The 20199-nt window shown below is 48.7% G+C and overlaps 1 protein-coding gene across 6 annotated transcripts in view; it reads left to right on the top strand.

The window, feature by feature from the left end:
• Ppfia1 (PPFI scaffold protein A1) overlaps positions 1–20199 on the top strand; it is an 89045-nt gene that overhangs the window by 44819 nt on the left and 24027 nt on the right. For all 6 annotated transcript variants that reach the window (XM_076847750.2, XM_076847751.2, XM_076847752.2 and 3 more), the window contains 6 exons: positions 1185–1320; positions 4221–4444; positions 8875–9106; positions 13272–13423; positions 14918–15090; positions 15400–15493. In XM_076847750.2, coding sequence (XP_076703865.1) covers positions 1185–1320; positions 4221–4444; positions 8875–9106; positions 13272–13423; positions 14918–15090; positions 15400–15493 — 1011 coding nt within the window. The remainder of the gene's footprint in view (positions 1–1184; positions 1321–4220; positions 4445–8874; positions 9107–13271; positions 13424–14917; positions 15091–15399; positions 15494–20199) is intronic.

Consider the following 20199-nt stretch of genomic DNA (forward strand, 5'->3'; position numbering starts at 1 on the left):
CACCTGTCAGCTTAGAGAGGAGCAGTCACAGTGGGGATGGTTGGGCCAGGAGGAGGGGTAGGAGAGTGCCTGCCCGGGGAGTGCCAGGCCCCAGAGCTTCCCCAGGGGCATGGGAAGTGCCTGCTGTGGGCTGTGTGGAGGGGAAGGTGAGCCAGGAGAAGGGCATCGTGATTAGGAGGCGCAGTGGCTCCCCAGGATCTATGTGTCACCTAGAACCGCCAGCAGATTGCCTGCAGAAGGTCTGCAAAGAAGGAGCAGGCCGATGGTCAGGAAGCAAGGGAGCAGGTGAGAAGCAGCTGCATGGCTCGACGTCTTGCCAGGACATAAAGCAGGGAGAGGCTGTGAGCCCTGAGAGGAGCTGGCCTGCCTTTCAGGCCCTGTCTGCAGGGCTGCTAGAGGGTCCTGAGCCTCGCCTGCATGACTTCCTGTGAGCAGATATTTGCCTCTCAAGGATTTCTGAAATGAAGGCACAATGCCTTTGTTTGACAAGGATCCAGAGGTTCCGAGGATGCGGGCTCTGGGCTGCTGCAGTGAAGGCAGTGGTGGGCTCTGCCTGGTTGACCCCTGATGCTCCCTCCTCCTCCTCAGGCCTTGGCCAGTGGGCACAGCGGGTCTCTTAGCTGCTTCACCCAGTCACCCAGCCTGCTCCTTCCTGAGGACTCTGCAGCCCAGGGTGTTGGTTTTGTCACCGGACCTGCATACAGGTCTGGAAACAGACACACAGCAGGCTAGGCCACACAGATGTGCAGCCAGGGCCTCCCAGGAACGCTTGTGTCTGACAGCTGTCACACCATGGATCTTGGCACAATTGGGGAAGCCACAGAGCACTACAAGGCCAGAGTGGTATCCAGGTGCACCTCTTGCCAGCTGTGGGAAAGTACGGTGGAAATGCAGCCCCGAGGCCTTGTGCTGGAGAGGGGTTCTCTCTGCAGACGGAGGCTGGAGGCCTGTCTTCCTCCATGCCAGTGGCCTCTGTGTGGGTTTTCCTGTGGTGATTGACGTTTTCCACACGAGGCCTGAAAGACTGGGGTGGAAATGCTGGCTGGGAGCAGGCAGCATGTAGCTCTGAGGGCACACCAAGGAGGTGCCTGCCTCAGTCCACCTGCTGACTGACGCCTTGCGTTCTTGACAGGAGGCGCTTGCTAGGTCCCTCCTCTAACACCCTCCTTTGTTTCCTATTTCAGCCGCCCCCACCTGGGCAGTGTCCCAGACTTCAGGTTCCCTGTGGCAGATGGGCACACAGATGCCTACAACACCAGTGCAGTGTTACGGCGCCCCCAGAAAGGCCGGCTGGCAGCGCTGCGGGACGAACCTTCCAAGGCAAGGCCTGGTGGGCATGCCTCTGCTCGCAGGGGCGCCTGCTTGTCCTGAACCGGAGCTCTCCATAGGTCTCTCTCTCCCTTTTCCTGCCTCACTTTTCTCTTTCTGGCTAAGAGTCTACTTTTAAGTTCCTTGTGCCCTTTTTCTTTCTTTTTAAATATTTTTTGGTTGTTGGTATATCTTTATTTTTTATTTATTTATATGTGGTGCTGAGGATTAAACCCAGGGCTTCACGCATGCTAAGCTAACACTCTGCCACTGAGCCCCAGCCCCCATTACCCCTCCCTTTTTTTTTTTTTTTAAAAAGAAAAAAACAATCTACTCGCAAGCACAGTGCTGATGCTTGCCAGTTGAAGGGTGATTGAGAGTTAAAGGGTGCACTTGTGTTTCTGGTAGTGTGATGCCTGGGGTGATGGACTCACAAGAGAAAAGGGGTAACTTGGCTCATGGTCTTGGGACTTTTAGTCCTTGGTCCTTGGCCCTTGGCCCTGTGGCTTTGGGTGAGGGGCACATCACAGCAGGAGCGTGTTGGAGCAAAGCCACTCACCTCAGGAACTGAAAAGGAAGGGCCAGGTTCCCTCAGTCTCTGTGGAGGGCAGCCCCCAGTTCCTGAATTCCTCCCACCCAGCCCACCTCCCAGAGGCTCCTCCACTGTCCAGTGCACCAAGCTGGGGGGCCCACACCTTCATCCTGTGGTCTGTCGCACAGCCTGCATCTGTGAACTGCTGGTAGTTGAGCACCACTTCCATGGACCCTCGACACAGGGCTGCTGTATGCACAGACAGGCACAGTGCCTGTGCCAGGGCATAGCCCAGTGGGGACATGCAGGAAAAAGGGAGGTGTGGCGGTGCTGGCCTTGCCTTGCTGTGTGCGGGTCAGACAGTGAGCATGTCTTGCTCAGTTGTGGGGCCAGGCGCGGCCTGGCAGGATGGCCTCAGCTTGGGGGCACGTGTGGTCACAGGTTGCTATCTGTACAGGCTCCAGGGGGGATCCTGTGCTTCCAGGCGTGCTCACATAGCAGTGGGCAGAGGCCTTAGGCCCCTGCTGTGTGCGCCCTGGGTCCTCAGAGCACCTTGCTGGTTCCCTCAGAGCCTATGCTCTTTCATGTTGTGGGAATCTCGCATCATCGCTTTCCACTTTGCTTTCCTCATTCCAGTGAGCTACTGAGTCCTGCCCTCACTTGGGGGTGGTAGGAATCATCTTCCACCTCCCGCAGAGAGGAGCAGTGGAGAGAGTGGGTGTGTTCCTGAATTGTGCCAGCATGCTGGTGGCACGGGCCAGAAGCAGGGAGGGGAGCCAGGCTCTCCTGAGTTGTAGAGTGAGAAAGGGAATTCTAAATAGCATAGCCAGGGGACTGTCACCAGGGCTGTAGAGGAGGAGGAAGGAGAGGGCCCCTCCTGATGTGTCATTAACACCAGCAAGGTTTGCTGAAGGGTTGGATACAGTGAGGGAATGAGGAGACACACGTGTCCCAAGGTCTGGGCTGCAGCACTGGGAAGGACAGGATCTATTTCTCAGGTGAGAAAAGCTGCAGGTTTTGGGGGAGGGTCTCTAAGTTGAGCCTTGTTGAATTCAGGTTGACAGACCTGTCCTGCATCCAGGAGGAAGTGTGGGGCAGGCCATTGCGTACAGCCTGGAGCCCAAGAGAGTAGTCTAGAAATAGAGAGAAAAAGTTAGGGGCTCGGGCTGGGGCTCAGGGGTAGAGCGCCTGCCTAGCATGTATGAGGCCCTGGGTATCCTGAGCACCATATATAAAAACAAATAAGAGTATTTTGTCCACCTACAACTAAAAATATTTAGCAAAAAAAAAAAAAAAAAAAAAGACCTTAGGTGTTATGAGCAAACAGCTGGTAGAGAGAAGGCATGAGACAAGTTGAAGTCATACTCAGAAGCTCTCAGGTTGCGTCACTATCAGGGATGGACCATGGCGTGCTCCAGAATGACAGGTTGAGCAGGAGCTGCATGGGACAGAGTGGCTCACCACCTTGCAGGCTCCAGGGTGGGAGGGGTGGGGCAGTAGAAGTGGCTAGCTGGGGAGGCTTCACTTCAGTGGGGCACAGTGGACTGGGGCCACCAGGACTTGGGGATAAAGGTCTCGTGGCTTCTGTTTGGCGTTTTCAGATGGGAGTGAGAGAGAACTTCCTGATGCTGATGGGGTGATCCAGAGGGAGGGCGCAGTGACGGCAGATGTGTTGTCTGGGTGGGGACAATACTTCAGAGGAGGGTGGCAAGGGAGGGGTCTGGGCTTTGTGTCCGGGGCTGGAATGTGTGTATGGGGATGACGTCATCACACAGAGGGGCATGACATGCCCCGTGCACATGCTTATCCTGTGTTCTGGCCGCAAGAGCCTTTTCTAGGTTTTCCGGAGAAAACCCCACCCTCAGCCTCACCATAGCCTGGGTGCTGGGAAATGGCACCTACAGGGCTTGCTCCTTTCTCCCTGGGGTTCTTCCCTCCTTGTGCTTTCCCAGTGCTCCTTAGCACCCCCTTTAGAAAGAGGAGGATCCCTGGGAACTCAGATCCACTCTGTCATTGATGCCACTTGTGAAGTGTGAAGGCTGCCGACTATACCCAGCTGCTGAGCATTTAGATCATTTTCTTCCCATAAGCCGTTTGGGGCATTGATACCACTGCGCTCTTAACTTTCAGTGTTTGTCTCCCACTTGTGGGTCATCGTAGAAACACCCCCCACCACACACACTCACCTGGACCTTAGTAGCACCAGGCAGTCTAGGGAATAGGGTGTCCTCCTGCTCCCCGTTTCTGTGCCATGGGCATGACCTATTGTTCCATAGGTTTTGGTCCTCCATAGGTTTTACATTTCTGTTGAGTGTCTTTCAAGTTCCTTGATGAGTGTGGTTGCTCTCAGTCTGCTGAGCTTCACTTTTCTTGCTTACAGGTACAGACTCTCAATGAGCAGGATTGGGAGCGTGCCCAGCAAGCCAGCGTCTTGGCAAATGTGGCACAAGCATTTGAGAGTGACCTTGATGTGTCTGATGGGGAAGATGACAGGGACACTATGCTCAGCTCAGTCGACCTGTTATCACCCAGCGGGCAGGCTGATGCGCAGACGCTGGCCATGATGCTTCAGGAGCAGCTGGATGCCATCAACAAGGAGATCAGGTGTGTGAAGGAGCTCGTCAGCTCAGAAAAGCCAGGGAAGTTGGGACTGGCATCTTGTAGGTGTTCCGCTTTAAGAATTTAAGTTGTAGCCTGGCTTGCTTGCTGTGGGAGGTGAACGTATTAAATCTCTTCCCCAGATACCCATGAAGCACCTGGAGAGAGCCGGGGTGCAGGGTGCTCAATGCCCCTTGGTGGGGGTCCTGAACCGGTCAGCTCCCCTGCTGTGCAGGAGTATGCCTGAGGGATAGATCTGCAATTGTGCAGGGGCTGGGTGTGCCCCGGGGAGGGAGGGACTGGAGCCTTCTGTTGCCTCACGCCAGGCAACAGGGGCACTGGGCAGGAGCAAAGGCAGAGGGTGAGGCTGGTCGTGAGAACCCCCTCCAGCCTGAACTCGGGATACCTCAGCGCCAAGCGGGTGCGGGTGCCCGTCGTGTCGCCAGCAGGCAGTGGAGGACTCGAGGCTGTGCATTCCCACTCCTTGCCTTTCCCTGGGTTGAGTTGCACAGCACATGAGGACGAGGTTCAGTGGCACCCTGAGGTACACCATTAGTGTCTCATCACACATCAAGTTAGTGGTGGCAGCAGGAAGTTTACAAACCAGCGGCTGGAGTGGAGTCCAGGAACTGCCCCTGATGATGCTGCTCACAGGGCCCTCTGCGGGGCTCAGCAGTGTCAGGGCCCACAGCCTGGCCTGGATTGAGATGGAGAGCAGCATGTGGCCCTGTTGGGGAGGGGTGGTGTCCTCTTGGGTGGTGGCTGTCCTGCTGCCTGGACACTGGGCTGCCTGTGATCCGGACACAGACCAACCTGCAGGTGTCGTGTTCAAGACCAGAGGGCTCAGAAAGAGGAGCGCCACCCTGGCAGGAAGCGAGAAAGGAGAGTGGCCTTGACCTGGCAGGAAGTATGAAAGGAGAGTGGCCCTTAACCTTTAATTCTTCACAGCGTGCTGCTGGGTGAGAGTGACTGTTCTCTCACTACAAGTCGGCCTGGTGTAAATGCTAAGGTCTCTCCACTGACTTGTAGATTTCCTTCTGTTGATAGTGACTTTTTTTAGAATACCTAAGAGAACTTGACTCTGGAAGGGTTACTGTAAGGTTTCTGTGTTAGCATAGTCTGATACTAAAATTGCTACTCCCTCATGCACAGTGCTGTAGAGGAGAAGAACGTTAATCTTCACTTCCACATTAGTGTAGCCTGAGACAATGACACAGATCCAGGAACCCACACAAGGCTGATAGAGAGGTTCATTAGGCAGGGACATGTTCAAATTCAGACTTGAAAAGCCCAGCCTGTTCTTGTTTAGTCTGGTGGGTTAAATGTTGGGGACTCTCATTGCCTTGGGCACCAGTTCTTTTGATCAGACTTCCTGACTTCAGTGAGGGTGCGGGTGGATAAATGGACAACTTCCCTCTGGGGACAGGAAGGTAAGAGCTGTGGAGTCCAACTGTCTCAATTAGGGACCGCCACAGAAAACGTCACCAGCCAGCCTCCCCCAGAATTGTGGAGTGGATAAGTCAAATGACCCGTGGTGCCACTAGACCCAATCTAACAAGACTCAGTGGAAGATTTACCTTTCCTTGCTCTAAATCCAGTATGTTACAAAAGATAAAAAGTAGATGCCAGAGCAATTAGACAGACGAAAGAAATTAAAGGCATAAAAATAGGAAAAGAAGAACTTAAATTATCACTATTTGCGGATGATATGATCCTATACCTAGAAGACACAAAAGGGTCTACAAAGAAACTACTAGAGCTAATAAATGAATTCAGCAAAGTGGCTGGATATAAAATCAACACGCATAAATCAAAGGCATTCCTGTATATCAGCGACAAATCTTCTGAACTGGAAATGAGGACATCTACCCCATTCACAATATCCTCAAAAAAAATAAAATACTTGGGAATCAACCTAACAAAAGAGGTGAAAGATTTATACAATGAAAACTACAGAACCCTAAAGAGAGAAATAGAAGAAGATCTCAGAAGATGGAAAAATATACCCTGTTCATGGATAGGCAGAACTAACATCATCAAAATGGCAATATTACCAAAAGTTCTCTATAGGTTCAATGCAATGCCAATCAAAATCCCAACGGCATTTCTTGTAGAAATAGATAAAGCAATCATGAAATTCATATGGAAAAATAAAAGACCCAGAATAGCAAAAGCAATTCTAAGCAGGAAGTGTGAATCAGGAGGTGTAGCGATACCAGATTTCAAACTGTACTACAAAGCAATAGTAACAAAAACAGCATGGTACTGGTACCAAAACAGGCGGGTGGACCAATGGTATAGAATAGAGGACACAGAAACCAATCCACAAAATTACAACTATCTTATATTCGATAAAGGGGCTAAAAGCATGCAATGGAGGAAGGATAGCATCTTCAACAAATGGTGCTGGGAAAACTGGAAATCCATATGCAATAAAATGAAACTGAATCCCCTCCTCTCACCATGCACAAAAGTTAACTCAAAATGGATCAAGGACCTTGATATCAAATCAGAGACTATGCGTCTGATAGATGAAAAGGTTGGCTCCGATCTACATATTGTGGGGTCGGGCTCCAAATTCCTTAATAGGACACCCATAGCACAAGAGTTAAAAACAAGAATCAACAAATGGGACTTACTTAAACTAAAAAGTTTTTTCTCAGCAAGAGAAACAATAAGAGAGGTAAATAGGGAGCCTACATCATGGGAACAAATTTTTACTCCTCACACTTCAGATAGAGCCCTAATATCCAGAGTATACAAAGAACTCAAAAAATTAAACAATAAGAAAACAAATAACCCAATCAACAAATGGGCCAAAGACCTGAACAGACACTTCTCAGAGGAGGACATACAATCAATGAACAAGTACATGAAAAAAATGCTCACCATCTCTAGCAGTCAGAGAAATGCAAATCAAAACCACCCTAAGATACCATCTCACTCCAGTAAGATTGGCAGCCATTATGAAGTCGAACAATAACAAGTGCTGGCGAGGATGTGGGGAAAAGGGTACTCTTATACATTGCTGGTGGACTGCAAAATGGTGAGGCCAATATGGAAAGCAGTATGGAGATTCCTGGGAATGCTGGGAATGGAACCACCATTTGACCCAGCTATTGCCCTTCTCGGACTATTCCCTGAAGACCTCAAAAGAGCGTACTACAGGGATACTGCCACATCGATGTTCATAGCAGCACAATTCACAATAGCTAGACTGCGGAACCAACCCCGATGCCCCTCAATAGATGAATGGATAAAAAAAATGTGGCATTTATACACAATGGAGTACTACGCAGCACTAAGAAATGACAAAATCATGGAATTTGCAGGGAAATGGATGGCACTAGAGCAGATTATGCTAAGTGAAGCTAGCCAATCCCTAAAAAACAAATGCCAAATGTCTTCTTTGATATAATGAGAGCAACCAAGAACAGAGCAGGGAGGAAGAGCAGGAGGAAAAGATTAACATTAAGCAGAGTCATGAAGTGGGAGGGAAAGGGAGAGAAAAGGGAAATTGCTTGGAAATGGAAGGAGACCCTCATTGTTATACAAAATTACATATAAGAGTTTGTGAGGGGAATGGGAAAAAAATAAGGAGAGAAATGAATTACAGTAGATGGGGTAGAGAGAGAAGATGGGAGGGGAGGGGAGGGGGGATAGTAGAGGATAGGAAAGGTAGCAGAATACAACAGTTACTATTATGGTATTATGTAAAAATGTGGATGTGTAACCAATGTGATTCTGAAATCTTTGTAATGTTTTGAATAACCAATAAAAAAATAAAATAAAATAAAATAAAAAGCCAGACTCAATAGGAAGGCAGCATTTTTAATGTATCTGAGTTATAGCAAGCTGTTGTGATAAAAGTGCTACGTGATATTGGAAAATTTAATGCTGGTTTGGTTATGAGCATAAAAATGATAACATGGTTAATGTCCACACTAAACATCCTTCCAATAAATTTTGGAAAAAAAAAAAAAAAATAGTAGAGGATTCTGCTGGAGCCCCTTCCGACTGGCGATGGCTCGCAGTCATCAGCGTATGAGCAGAGTTTTCTTTCTTTTTTTTTAAAGAGAGAGGGGAGAATTTTTTTAAATATTTATTTATTTATTTATTTAAATATTTTTTATTTTAGTTGTACACATTTATTTTGTTTATTTATTTTTATATGGTGTTGAGGTTCGAACCCAGGGCCTCGCGCATGCTAGGTGAGCGCTCTACTGCTGAGCCACAACCCCAGCCCCTAATATTTATTTTTTAGTTATTGGCAGACACAACATCTTTGTTTGTATGTGGTGCTGAAGATCGAACCAGGGCCGCACACATGCCAGGCGAGTGCACTACCACTTGAGCCACATCCCCAGCCCATGAGGAGAGTTTTCATCTGACTGTTTGCTAATAGAGGGAGGTGACCACTTTTGTTTTTGTTTTAGGTTGATACAGGAAGAAAAGGAAAACACAGAGCAGCGGGCAGAGGAGATCGAGAGTCGAGTCGGCAGTGGAAGCTTGGACAACCTTGGTCGTTTTAGATCAATGAGCTCCATTCCCCCCTACCCTGCTTCCTCCCTCACTGGCTCCTCCCCCCCAGGCAGTGGGCGCTCCACCCCAAGAAGGGTCCCTCACAGCCCCGCTCGGGAGGTGGACAGGCTGGGCGTTATGACGCTGGTGAGTGGGGCCTTCCGGGCTGCCCGCCCTAGCGCACCTGTGTGACTTTTGCTGACTGTGCATTTGCCTCTTGTATGACAAAGGAGGTCGGGTATGATTGTCACCCTAAGTGGTTCAGGATTTTTCAAACTAACTAGTACTCAGTCATTCAGCTTCACCGAGTGGCTTTAATATTAGGTGGCCAGTTAGCCAGCCATCGTGTGTTGGTGTGACACTGGGCATGGGCTTTGTACAAGGCGGACAAAAAGGCACTTGTCCAGCTCTGGAGGTCAGACAGTTAACAAGAAAGAGGAGCGCAAGAGCCCAGCATGGAGCCACCATGCATAGCACGAGGTGTGACCCTCACAGCTGACTGCCTTCTGCTTTCCAAGATGCAGGTAGGCACCTTCTGTCCTGGAGGTGCAGGGACCGTGTGCTGTTGGCAACAGTCATAGACCTGAAGAGCATTAGTGGCTCTCCTGTCATCTGGGTTGCCTGAGGCCTTGCTTCTTTGTGGCACTTACACAGTTTTTCTGTTGCCGGCCTTTCCATTTCAGTTGCCCCGGGAGCCAGCAAGTGGTTAGCCAGTGGTGGGCTAAGTGGCAGCCTGACTGGTGGTGTTTGACACAGCTTGCACACTCTGCAGCCCTGACTAGTTAGGGATATTTTAAACTCCCTGACAGCCTCATCCGTGGTTCTTCTCAGCTTTCTCAAGCGGCTTGTGGCCTGCCTCCTAGTTCTGTAATCCAGGGTGCTGGCTGGCAGTCTCTCTGTCTCCCTGTTGGTTTTGATTTCCTGTGTCATCTTGCACTGTCGCATCTGTCAGTCTGTAGTGGGTGGGTCCATGTAGCTCTCCTGCTGGCCCATCCCTATGCCCTCGCAAGTGCATCTGTGCTGGACGAGGGTGGCTAGTGCATGGTTGGGCTTTCTCTTGTTTTTTTTTTTTTTTAAATGGGTATTTTTAAGTAGATGCAGGCATAGTGCACGTGATTTTTACTCAAACTGCTTAGGAGCTGCATGATTCATCAGTGAAGTATTTCCTGAATTAAGAAGCAATCTAAGTGTAGAGTGAGCAGAAATTTTACAGGTACACTTTCTGGCTGTGGTGGTTGTGCTCAAGATAGGAAATCTCATCAACTCACTGAATACATCCCACTGCCTGTGTTAGATGTTTTAAAATTAAAATATCTTCCATGAGTCATCAGATATGAAGATTCTACACAATACCATGCTAACTTTGGCTCTTATATATTTGCACAGAATACCTTGCTTTAAATAATAGATTTATTTATATTTTAAATATTTTTTTAGTTGTAGGTGGATACAATACCTTTATTTTATGTATTTATTTTTATGTGGTGCTAAGGATTGTACCCAGGACCTCACAAGTATGAGGCAGGTGCTTTACCACTGAGCCTCAGCCCCAGCCCCCCAGGGTAGATTTATTTCTGAGAAGTTGTAAATCAAATTTTAGGTAAGGATTTTACATTAATGTCCAGTACATGATTAGGTTTGTTTGATTTTATAATAGGTCTTGCAGTGACTTCTTGTCAATTAGAATAACACTTTTAATTACGATGTTTCTTACTAAAGAAAACTAAGTGGTGGAGAGATTTGGCTTAGAATAGGTGATTATCAGGGCCCTCATTATACAGAATGCCAGGTTTTAATAAATTGCACATGTTCAAATTTAATTTTACCCGGATACTAATTTATAATGTTTCTCTGATGACTCTCAACTGGTTTATGTTTAAATTCATGGTGGAAAATGTTCTATCTCAGCTGTTTTTCTCTGAATTCTCTCATGGATGCCTTTGCTATTATTCTGTCTTACTCTGTGCTAAACCTGGAGTCTTTGGACTGTGCAGTAAATCTGGCTTCTCTCCATTTCTTTGCACGCATCCGTCAGCCTAGCGACTTACGGAAGCACCGTAGAAAGGTAAATCACTTGTAACCTAACGTGCCATGAAGAATATCACATTTTACATGAGTGTGATGCTCTGCCATTGTGTGATAATGAATAATTTTTTAAATATTTTTTAAATTGTCAATGGACCTTTGTTTATTAATATATTTATATGTGGTGCTGAGAATTGAACCCAGTGCCTCACACATGCTAGGCACATGCTCTACTACTGAGCCACAATCCCAGCCCACCCCCCCCCCCACGAATAATTTATGTTTTAATAGACATGTTTAAGCCAACCCAGCACTTCACATGGGACTGTTCTATTGGACATAGTCTGTGGGACCCTGGGAAAGTAGAAGGGTTTGCTGTTTTCCTAGTGTTTTTAGTCTGATTGTTGCATGCTTTGCTCTAATAGACATAGCAGTTGAGATTTAAATACACGGCCCGATGGGAGCAGAGCCGTAGCACGTAGATTTGGGGTGAACGGTTCACCGACAGCGTTGCGAGGCAGCAGTCAAATTGGCCTCCACACTGTCTTACTAACCCTCATGCACATCCCTGAGAGGCAGGGACCCTGTTGGTCCCCAGGTCCAGCTGTGAAAACTGTGGGAAAAAGTAGTGCCAGAGGGTGACTGCAGCCCATGGTGAGAGGAGGCGCTCCTACTAGCCACCACGCCGGAGCACACCCCCAATTCAGCTGATTTGCCCTTGGGTTTGGGTTTTGGCAGCAGGACCTGCTTAGTGAGGAAGCAGCACCCAGGGCACTGTAGTGTGCAACCTGGAGCTTGGAGGGATTCTGAATGGGTGGCTGTCAGCTCAGCCCAGGTGTGTGTACAGAGAGCTGGGAAAGGCCAGGCACTGCTCACATGGATTGCTTCCTGCTCTGCTGCAGTGTCACTAGTCAGACTGAGGTGACTCCCACTTTCCTGGCGCTTGTAGAAGAGGCTGAGGTGAACTGGTGGGTGTTGGCACCGTGCCCTGCTGAGGAGTGCAGAGGGCAGAGTGCAGCCTGGTTGTGAGCCACAGTGTTCCATAGGGTGCTACTGTTAGCAGCTCTGCAATGGGGCAGGCCTTGCGAGGGACCTTGTCAGGCCATCATGTCCTTTCTTGGCAGCAGGGAAAGGGTGCTAGAAATTGAACCCAGAGCCTTGGGCAGGCTGTGCTTAGCCTATGCTCTGCCACTGAGCCACACCTGAGCCCATTCTGGCTTTTTCTGTCTTATGATTACAATTGGAAATTAGGAAAAGATGCAGAGTTTACCAAGTTTCTGGTAAAGATCATGTCTTAATGAACTCAGCTCCATGTTGCCCTGATCCACTTGGTTTATTGGAGCCACTCTGGAGCTGTACTGGGATCAGTGCACTTTACCCAGTCCCATTATGAAAGAAACTCGCTGTTCAAGTCCTGTTGTGTGAACAGACCCTGCCTTGTATGTTCCAAGGACTCTAGTCCTACTTCAGGCCCAGAAAATGCAAACCGCAAAGCAGGACTGCCTGGACCTCGAAGGGCTTCACCTGTCAATATGGTCACCGCTCTCTGGTCTCTTTTGGTGCGTATGCACACGCAGTGGTCCATTTCAGAGAACCCTGTTTTAGAGAGACCCTGTCTCATGACGTACCCAGGATTAGTTTACCTAAGCCACAAGGAGCAAGCGGTTTAAATTGCTTTTCGGTGCTTCTGGTTCCAGTGTCCAGTCTAGACCCTGAGAAACCCATGCCACACATTATCTGGGTCGTGTTCCGGCTGTTCGTTGCCTTTTTTCCCCTCATAAACAAAAAGGTACTGACACTTGACACAAACGTCTTTCCCCTCCCTCGAGTTCCCTTGGACGGCACAGGGAGATGAATACACCCGTCCTGTGCTCTTCCTCACTGAGGGTGATGTTTTCTTCTTCAGTGGATGAGGGCGTGGTTTGCAGGCAGTGACCAGGTCCTGGCTGCTCCTCGGTGATTGTCCTGGATGTGCCTCGGGCTCTGGGGAGGGCAGAGCCTGGGGCTGAGGGAGGAGGTCGTGGCAGCCCTGTGTCTGCCTGGGTCCCCAGGCTCACTGTCCTGGAGGCAGGCTCTGAGTCAGTGGCTCTGTGCTGTGGGTGCTCCGTGGTCCCGCTTCTCCTGGACTGAACAAAGCCTTCTCTGCTGGGTAGAAAGTATAGCTGATGGGTTTTCAAGTAGGTTTAGGATTATCATTTAAGGCTAAGGGCTCTGTGATTTTTTTTTTTTTTTTTTTTTTTTTAACAAACTACTGTTTACTAATCTTGCTCTTATTTTACCCCCTTAGTTACCAGCTTCCAGGGAAGAGGTACGAGATGACAAGGCCACTATCAAATGTGAAACCTCCCCGCCCTCTTCCCCGCGATCACTGCGGCTGGACAGGCTGCACCGAGGGGCCTTGCATGCAGCTAGCCAGGAGGACGTCAGGGACATACGAAAGTAAGCAGAGAGCTGGGCACAGTGGCACATGCCTGTAACCCTGTGGCTCAAGAGGCGGAGGCAGGAGGATTGCAAGTTCAGAGCCATAACTTGCTAATTTAGAGAGGCCTTAAGCAACTCAGCGAGACTCTGTCTCTAAATAAAATACAAAAAAGTCTGGGATATGGCCCAGGGGTTAAGCACTCCTGGGTTCAATCCCTGAAACCAAAAAAAAAAAAAAAAAAGTAAGCAGTGGGGTCCGGAGCCACACCTAAGCAGGGTGCACTGCCTGGTCCCCAGCGCCTCTGCCTACCTGCTTTGCTCGTCATCCCTGAGGAGATGCCTCCAGAAACCTTAGTGTATCCAGGTGTGGGGGCATAGCCCACAACCTCAGCTGCTTGTGAAGCCCAGGCAGGAGGATGGCAAGTTCAAAGCCAGCCCCGTCTCAAATAAAAAAAAAAAAAAAAATGAGTAAAGAGGGCTGGGCATGTAGCTCATGATAGGACCCCCTGGGTTCAATCCCCAGTATAAGAAAATAGGCCCACTGAAAAGTAAATACAGCACATGGCATATATGATTGTTATACGAATACACTAAAACAATCATGATATAGAAGTTCTGTTTATGATTTCCAAGCTGTTTTAAATGCACCTGTGTCAATTTCATTGATAAAGTCACACAATTGAAAATTTGGGACTTAATGGGTTAATTAATCTTTTCTTGAAAAAAAAATGTGAATTTAGAGAATTACCAATGAATTCTAGTTGACAATTATTACCTAAAAGCTTTACCTACAAGCGATTATTACCTAAAAGCCATAGGCCCACCCAGCAGAAGAAGCCATGTGTTTGGACAGAGTCCCCTAAGATCAGCACTTTTAGGAAACTTCATTTCTCAGATTCTAGTAGGCTTCTGTCCTGATGGAATGTGCTAGGGAGATGGTAGGTTCTGGATGGTGCCCTCTGCACCCAGGTCAGATGCCATGTCATCCTTACCCTTGACTCAGTGCTTTCCGTTAGGAGGTCAGTAAGCTGGTGGCTCAGGCGTTCCTCACACTACCATTTATGGAGCCTCTGCCCTGCGCCAGGCAGTGTGTGCTGGGGGCGCACATGTGAGCCCAGACCACAGTCCCACAGGTAGCTGGCACTGCTCCTGCTTCCTGGCTGGGGGGAGCGGTCCCCAGGGAGCCTGTGGAGCTGCTGGGAAGGTGGGAACTCACAAGGGTGTACTCTTCCTTCTGCTGCGCCCCCTTTCCTGCCAGCCTGGAAGTGTCCTCAATGGCTGGAAGAAGCCTCTGTGAAGGAGGCCAAGTGCCACATCACAGTGCCTCATGGCTTTGCAGAAACGGGTCTCACAGAGCACCGTGGGGAGCCTACGTGACTGCATTTGGCAGCTGAGTGGGAGAGGGCTGGAAAGGTTTCTGGGAGTGTGAGGAAGAAATACTGCAAGTGCAGTGTGTGTGTGGAGTGCTGGGTCCTGCAGGTCCTTGATAAAGAGCCTTGTCTTTCCTTGAAGCTCCACTGGCTCCCAGGATGGCCCTGTGAGCAATCCCAGCAGTAGCAACAGTAGCCAGGACTCACTTCACAAAGCCCCAAAGAAGAAGGGCATCAAGTCGTCTATTGGCCGCTTGTTTGGCAAGAAAGAAAAGGGCCGACCTGGACAGACTGGCAAGGAACCTTCAGGACAAGGTTGGTGTTTGCAGCAGCCTTCCTCACAGCCAGGGGTGGGAAGGTCGGTGAGCTCTCGCTGTGCCTGCTGGGTGACCAGGAGCCCCACACCTGTCCCAGCAGAAGGTTCTCCAGGGGGCGGTGGTCGCTCTAGGCCACGTGCTCACAGAGACCAGCTTACCGCCTGGAGTTGTATGCGCTGTTGAGGTGCGCTGAGAGCGCCTTCGGAACTCTCCACGTGGTACTTGCAAGACTCAGCCTCTTGTTGAGAACCCGCAGCTTTGCCAAATGGACTCGCTCTCAATGCAGGACTTCTCTGCTTCCTTGCAGCTGGTGTTTCAGAGACAGAAAACTCATCTCAAGATGCACTGGGACTTAGCAAACTGGGAGGACAGGCTGAAAAAAATCGCAAACTTCAGAAAAAGTAAGCTTTTTATCATTCCCCATCTCACAGTTTCCAGGGTTGACAGTGTTTGTGCTTTAGCTTTATCAGATACCTCTAGCCATGTGTGTGTGTGTGTGTGTGTGTGTGTATCTTTTCAGTAGATCAGCCTAAAGCCTGGGTAAGCCACACTTTTTGAAGGACAGAGCATTTATAAAACTTTGAAAGAACGCACCTGTCAATACTCAGTCCACTTGGGAAGGTGGACTAGAGAGGGGCAAAGGAAGGGTTGGCTCTGCCCTGCACCCTTAGAGTCTGAATCCTGGCTCTGCCCGGGTCAGCTCTGTGGCTCTGGAAGTTTCAGCCGCATTGTACTTCCGTTTTCTCATCTGTAAGGCAGGATTAACCGGTGCTCATACCTTGTTGAGGGCCACAGCTGAGTCGGAATGGCCCCTGGCATTTTGCCAGAAGTAATGGTTGAGAGGCGAGCCATTAAGATGATGCTGGATTGATTCAGTTGTATATAGACCCCTGCTGTCCGCCTGGGGGGCGGGGGGCGCTACTTTGGAGTTCCCGTTGAGTTCTCGAGGGGTTCAGAGGGTTCAGAGTGGAATGGCTTTGGACGGAGGCACAGGAGTTATCGGGGTGCCCTAGAGCAAGGGCAAGGAGGAGCGGTGTGTTTGCAGCTCTGGCTCTTCTCTGATTGGAGCAGGTGTGTGTGTGCTGACCACGTGCAGAACCAGAGTCAGGTGGGTGCGCTGGCTGCCTTGACACAGTGTTGCCATGCGCTGATGAGGGAAACGCAGGACTAAACCCCTCCAGCAGTGAGACAGACAGTGGGACTTGCATGTGCCAGGAGCTTGAACTGCAGACAGCCCAGCTGAGCTGTCAAGTGACTGTCCCCAGGGTAGGTATAAGTGGAAGGAAACTGAAAGTGGGGTGGGGTGGTCGTTCCAACCTTGGGACAGGGTGAAAGTTGACAGGTTCTTTGGGAAACATCATGTGGCCACTCCTCAGCGTCCTGAGGAACCCACAGTGGCCTGGTGCTCAGGGCCAAGGCCCCAGGATGGTGATGAGGCCTATGGATCCTTGGCCAGAGGCCAGGTGGCCATTAGCCCCTAGAGTTTCTCGTTGTAGAATCTGCTTGCTGTCTTCCTGTTACTCAGAACTGGGAGGACTGTCACACCGTGGATGTCACTGCAGGTGAAACAGCATTCTGCTAGCAGCACTGCAGGATGCTTAGACGTTGGCCCCTGTAAGTGGAAACTTGTAGAACCCCTTTGAGCACAGAGTCAGATTTGAACATTCTACCTTGAACTATGGAGAATGGTTCTGCATCACCTAGGTAGTCTCGCTTTGGCTATGTGAAGCTTAAAATAAATACTAGGTCTTTTGCCTCTGGAACTATGCTAGGAAAATTTGCCCCCTAGATTCTGCTCATGAGTTTCATTTCACATCTTCCTACTTAGTGTAATAAAAATGGCAAGTCTATGGTGGTGCCACTCGTCCACCCCCCTGCCCTCATCCCACCCTCATGTTCCACATGCAGGAAATCATGTAACTTTCCCCAAAGTTTTCACTGTTGTCTCCGTTTATTCTGTGATTCCCAGGAGGTGTCTGAGCACTTAGATTCAGGACAGCCTTGGTCTGCACCAGTGTGTGCTTACAGTTAGGAATATCAAGGTACCACAAGAAATAAAGCTCTTGCTCAAAAGTGGGTGGGCAAGGTGAATCTTGACTCCTGCCAGAGGGCTAGCAGGTGCACCAGGGTGGCATGCCACCTGCTTATATCTCTAACCTAGTGCATCGCTGCCCTTCATCCTGATTGGAGGAGTTCAGGTTATAGTCTATGTGTGACTGGCTAATTTTAAAATTGTGACAGGCAAAGGGAAGGGCTGTAATTAAAATGGCTATTGGATTAAATTAAGGCTGAATACTATATTCTGAAAATGGACCACTGGACTTTCTGTTTCTCACAGATCCCCCCTCTCCTCACCCCTCCACCTCTCCTCCTCTCCCCTCCTCTCCCCCATCTCTGTCTCTCTCTTTTTTTTTATACCAGGGATTGAACCCAGAGGTGCTTAACTACTGAGCCACATCCCCAGCCTCCTCCCCCTTTTTGGGTACCAGGGATTGAACTCAGGGGTGCTTGACCACTGAGCCACATCCCCAGCCCTATTTTGTATTTTATTTAGAGACAGGGTCTTGCCGAGTTGCTAAGCACCTTGCCGTTATTCAGGCTGGCTTTGAATTCACAATCCTCCTACCTCAGCCTCCTGAGCCCCTGGGATTACAGGTGTGCACCACGATGTGCCCTGCAGCCCTTTTTATTTAGAGACGGGCTTATTAAGTTGCTTCAGACCTCACTACGATGCTGAGGCTGGCTTTGAACTTGTGATCCTCCTGCCTCAGCCTCCTGAAGTGCCGGGATCACAGATGTGTGCCAACCGCATCCATCCCCTTCTCTTTTTATCCCTCTTAATTTCATTTTCATTGTATACTTTGGTGTTGCCATCCATCCTAGACTTCTAGGTGGAAATCGTCCATGGTAATGAGCTCTCCCCTTCTAGCAGTTTGGTAGCCATCTTTGATCAGGCGTACTTGCCAAGGTCCTTTCCAGCCTAGTTGAAGCTTCTCTTTCAGGTTTTGATTCAGACAAAGTCTCCAGGCTGGCAGTGATAAATTGCAGACTCCAGAAGGGGAGTCTAAGCAGCAGCTCATAATAACCATACGGCGGGGGTGCGGGGACACTCAGATAGGTCTCAAATTGACTCAGAACAGACTGTGACTCTGACAGAGCTTTTTGTGGTATTTGTTAAGCACCCACATTTAAAAACCCTTCCTTTAAACTTTCAAGTTTTACTTACTTTTGGGAGGACTGACACAATGTACATCTCCAGTTACATTAAAAGAACCATCGTCTTCCCTTTTAAATGCCCATGGATGGATGTGCTTTGGTTATACCCAAGTGATCAAGACCAAGTTGGTCAACACTGACCTTGTCCTTATCTACTCAGGCTCAACTGAGATTTCACGGGGAGGACTCTTGGGAATGTGTGAGAAGCCTCTAGGCTCCTTAAGCCCTTCCTCTACCAATTGTACCATCTGCCAGGATGGATCAGGGTCTTGCTGACCACACATGGCTTCCCTTGGAAATCAGGGACATTTCCCCCTCCAGTGACCCTCCTCTTTGTAGAAGCCACTGGTTGGCTTTCCATTCTTTAGGGTCCTCTTGATCTAGAGGTCAGGTGACTGACCAGAGTTATAGCATTCTCCCTTTAGAGGAGTGCCATCTCCCTGGGTCCTGGCTTACCTCAGAGGGCAAGGGCCAAAATATTGGATGCTTTTTCCTTGGCCTTTTATTTCCTTGCCTTTGGTTCCCAAGTTTGCGTCTTAAACATCCAGCAGGTCAGTCTTACCATTGACTTTAGTGTCTGTGATCTTGTAGTTATCTGTTCCATCTAACTGGGGCTAGGGTTCATAAGGGAGATCAGCCTTATGTTCTGCTCTGTCCTATATGTGATGGCTTATTATCTTGAATTAACTCAGGTCGATCTCCTAGGAGAACCTCTTTCAAACCACTGACATCTAAAAGTTACAAAGTTCTATAAGGAAAGTACAAAATGAAATTAACAAGACAGAAAAATATACTCAGTTTGTATAATAGCTTTAAACCAAGAAACATAATTTCTGTAATAACAGTGATATAGCTTTGGTATCTATTTTGTCTCCACAACGACATATAGATTTATGAACTCAATCACATATGAGACCCTTTATGAATTTTACTTTGTTTTAACACTCTTTTATCTTAAAACCTCACATACCTTTTATAATTTTCCTAAGCCTTTACTTAGTTTTGTATTGTATCCCTTGGTTATTTAGAAATCACAGTGATCTTTCTTTCAATAAGTCTAGCCTCTTTACATGGAACCCTCCTGACACAGGGCAGGGTGCAAGGCAGAGCCTCATCTCAGGTCAGGTGGGGCTCTTGACAAATCACGAAAGATTACATCTAAAACATGAATCAGAAACTAAGACAACTCCTAATTTTATTTTTGTGGGAAAAGTGGCAAAATGCTTTTATGTTTTACAAGTCAGGTCCTTCTTATTACCTTTCAAAAATCCATTTAGGGCTGGGGACATAGCTCAGTTGGTAGAGTGCAACTGGGTTCAGTCCTCAACACCACACACACACACACACACACACACCAAAAAATAAATAAATAAAATAAATTCCCATCGCAGTGTAAAGAGTAACACAAAAATTTATATATAATTTGATAATAGGTTACCTTTATCCAGTTACAGAACATGAAATTATATAAATAAATTTCAACCAAATTTGATACTCTTATATAAATCTGAAGGAGGTCATTGCCACAGACGGTCTTAGTCTGGAGAGCACCGACTTGGTAAGTACTCTCACAAGCTTTACTTTTTTTGGTACCAGGGATTGAACCCAGGGACCCTTAACCACCTAGCCACACCCCCAGCCCTTTTCATTTTCACTTGGAGACTTATCCCACTTCATTGCACTGCTGAGGCTGGCTCCCGCGAGTCTAGCTGTAAGGTGGAGGTGGACTTTGTGCTTTCCTCAAAAGCCGTCTCTCCCTGTCCTCCAGTTGGCTGGAATTGGGTATGGAAAGTTTAGGCCTTTCCCCAGGGTTCGAAGGTTAAGGCATCCGCGTCTGAGTGCTTGAGCCAGGTGGAAGGTCACCATCCAGAAGACAAGGGGACAAGGCTTC

Source organism: Callospermophilus lateralis, chromosome 2, assembly GCF_048772815.1.
Source record: "Callospermophilus lateralis isolate mCalLat2 chromosome 2, mCalLat2.hap1, whole genome shotgun sequence".
Lineage (NCBI taxonomy): Eukaryota > Metazoa > Chordata > Mammalia > Rodentia > Sciuridae > Callospermophilus > Callospermophilus lateralis.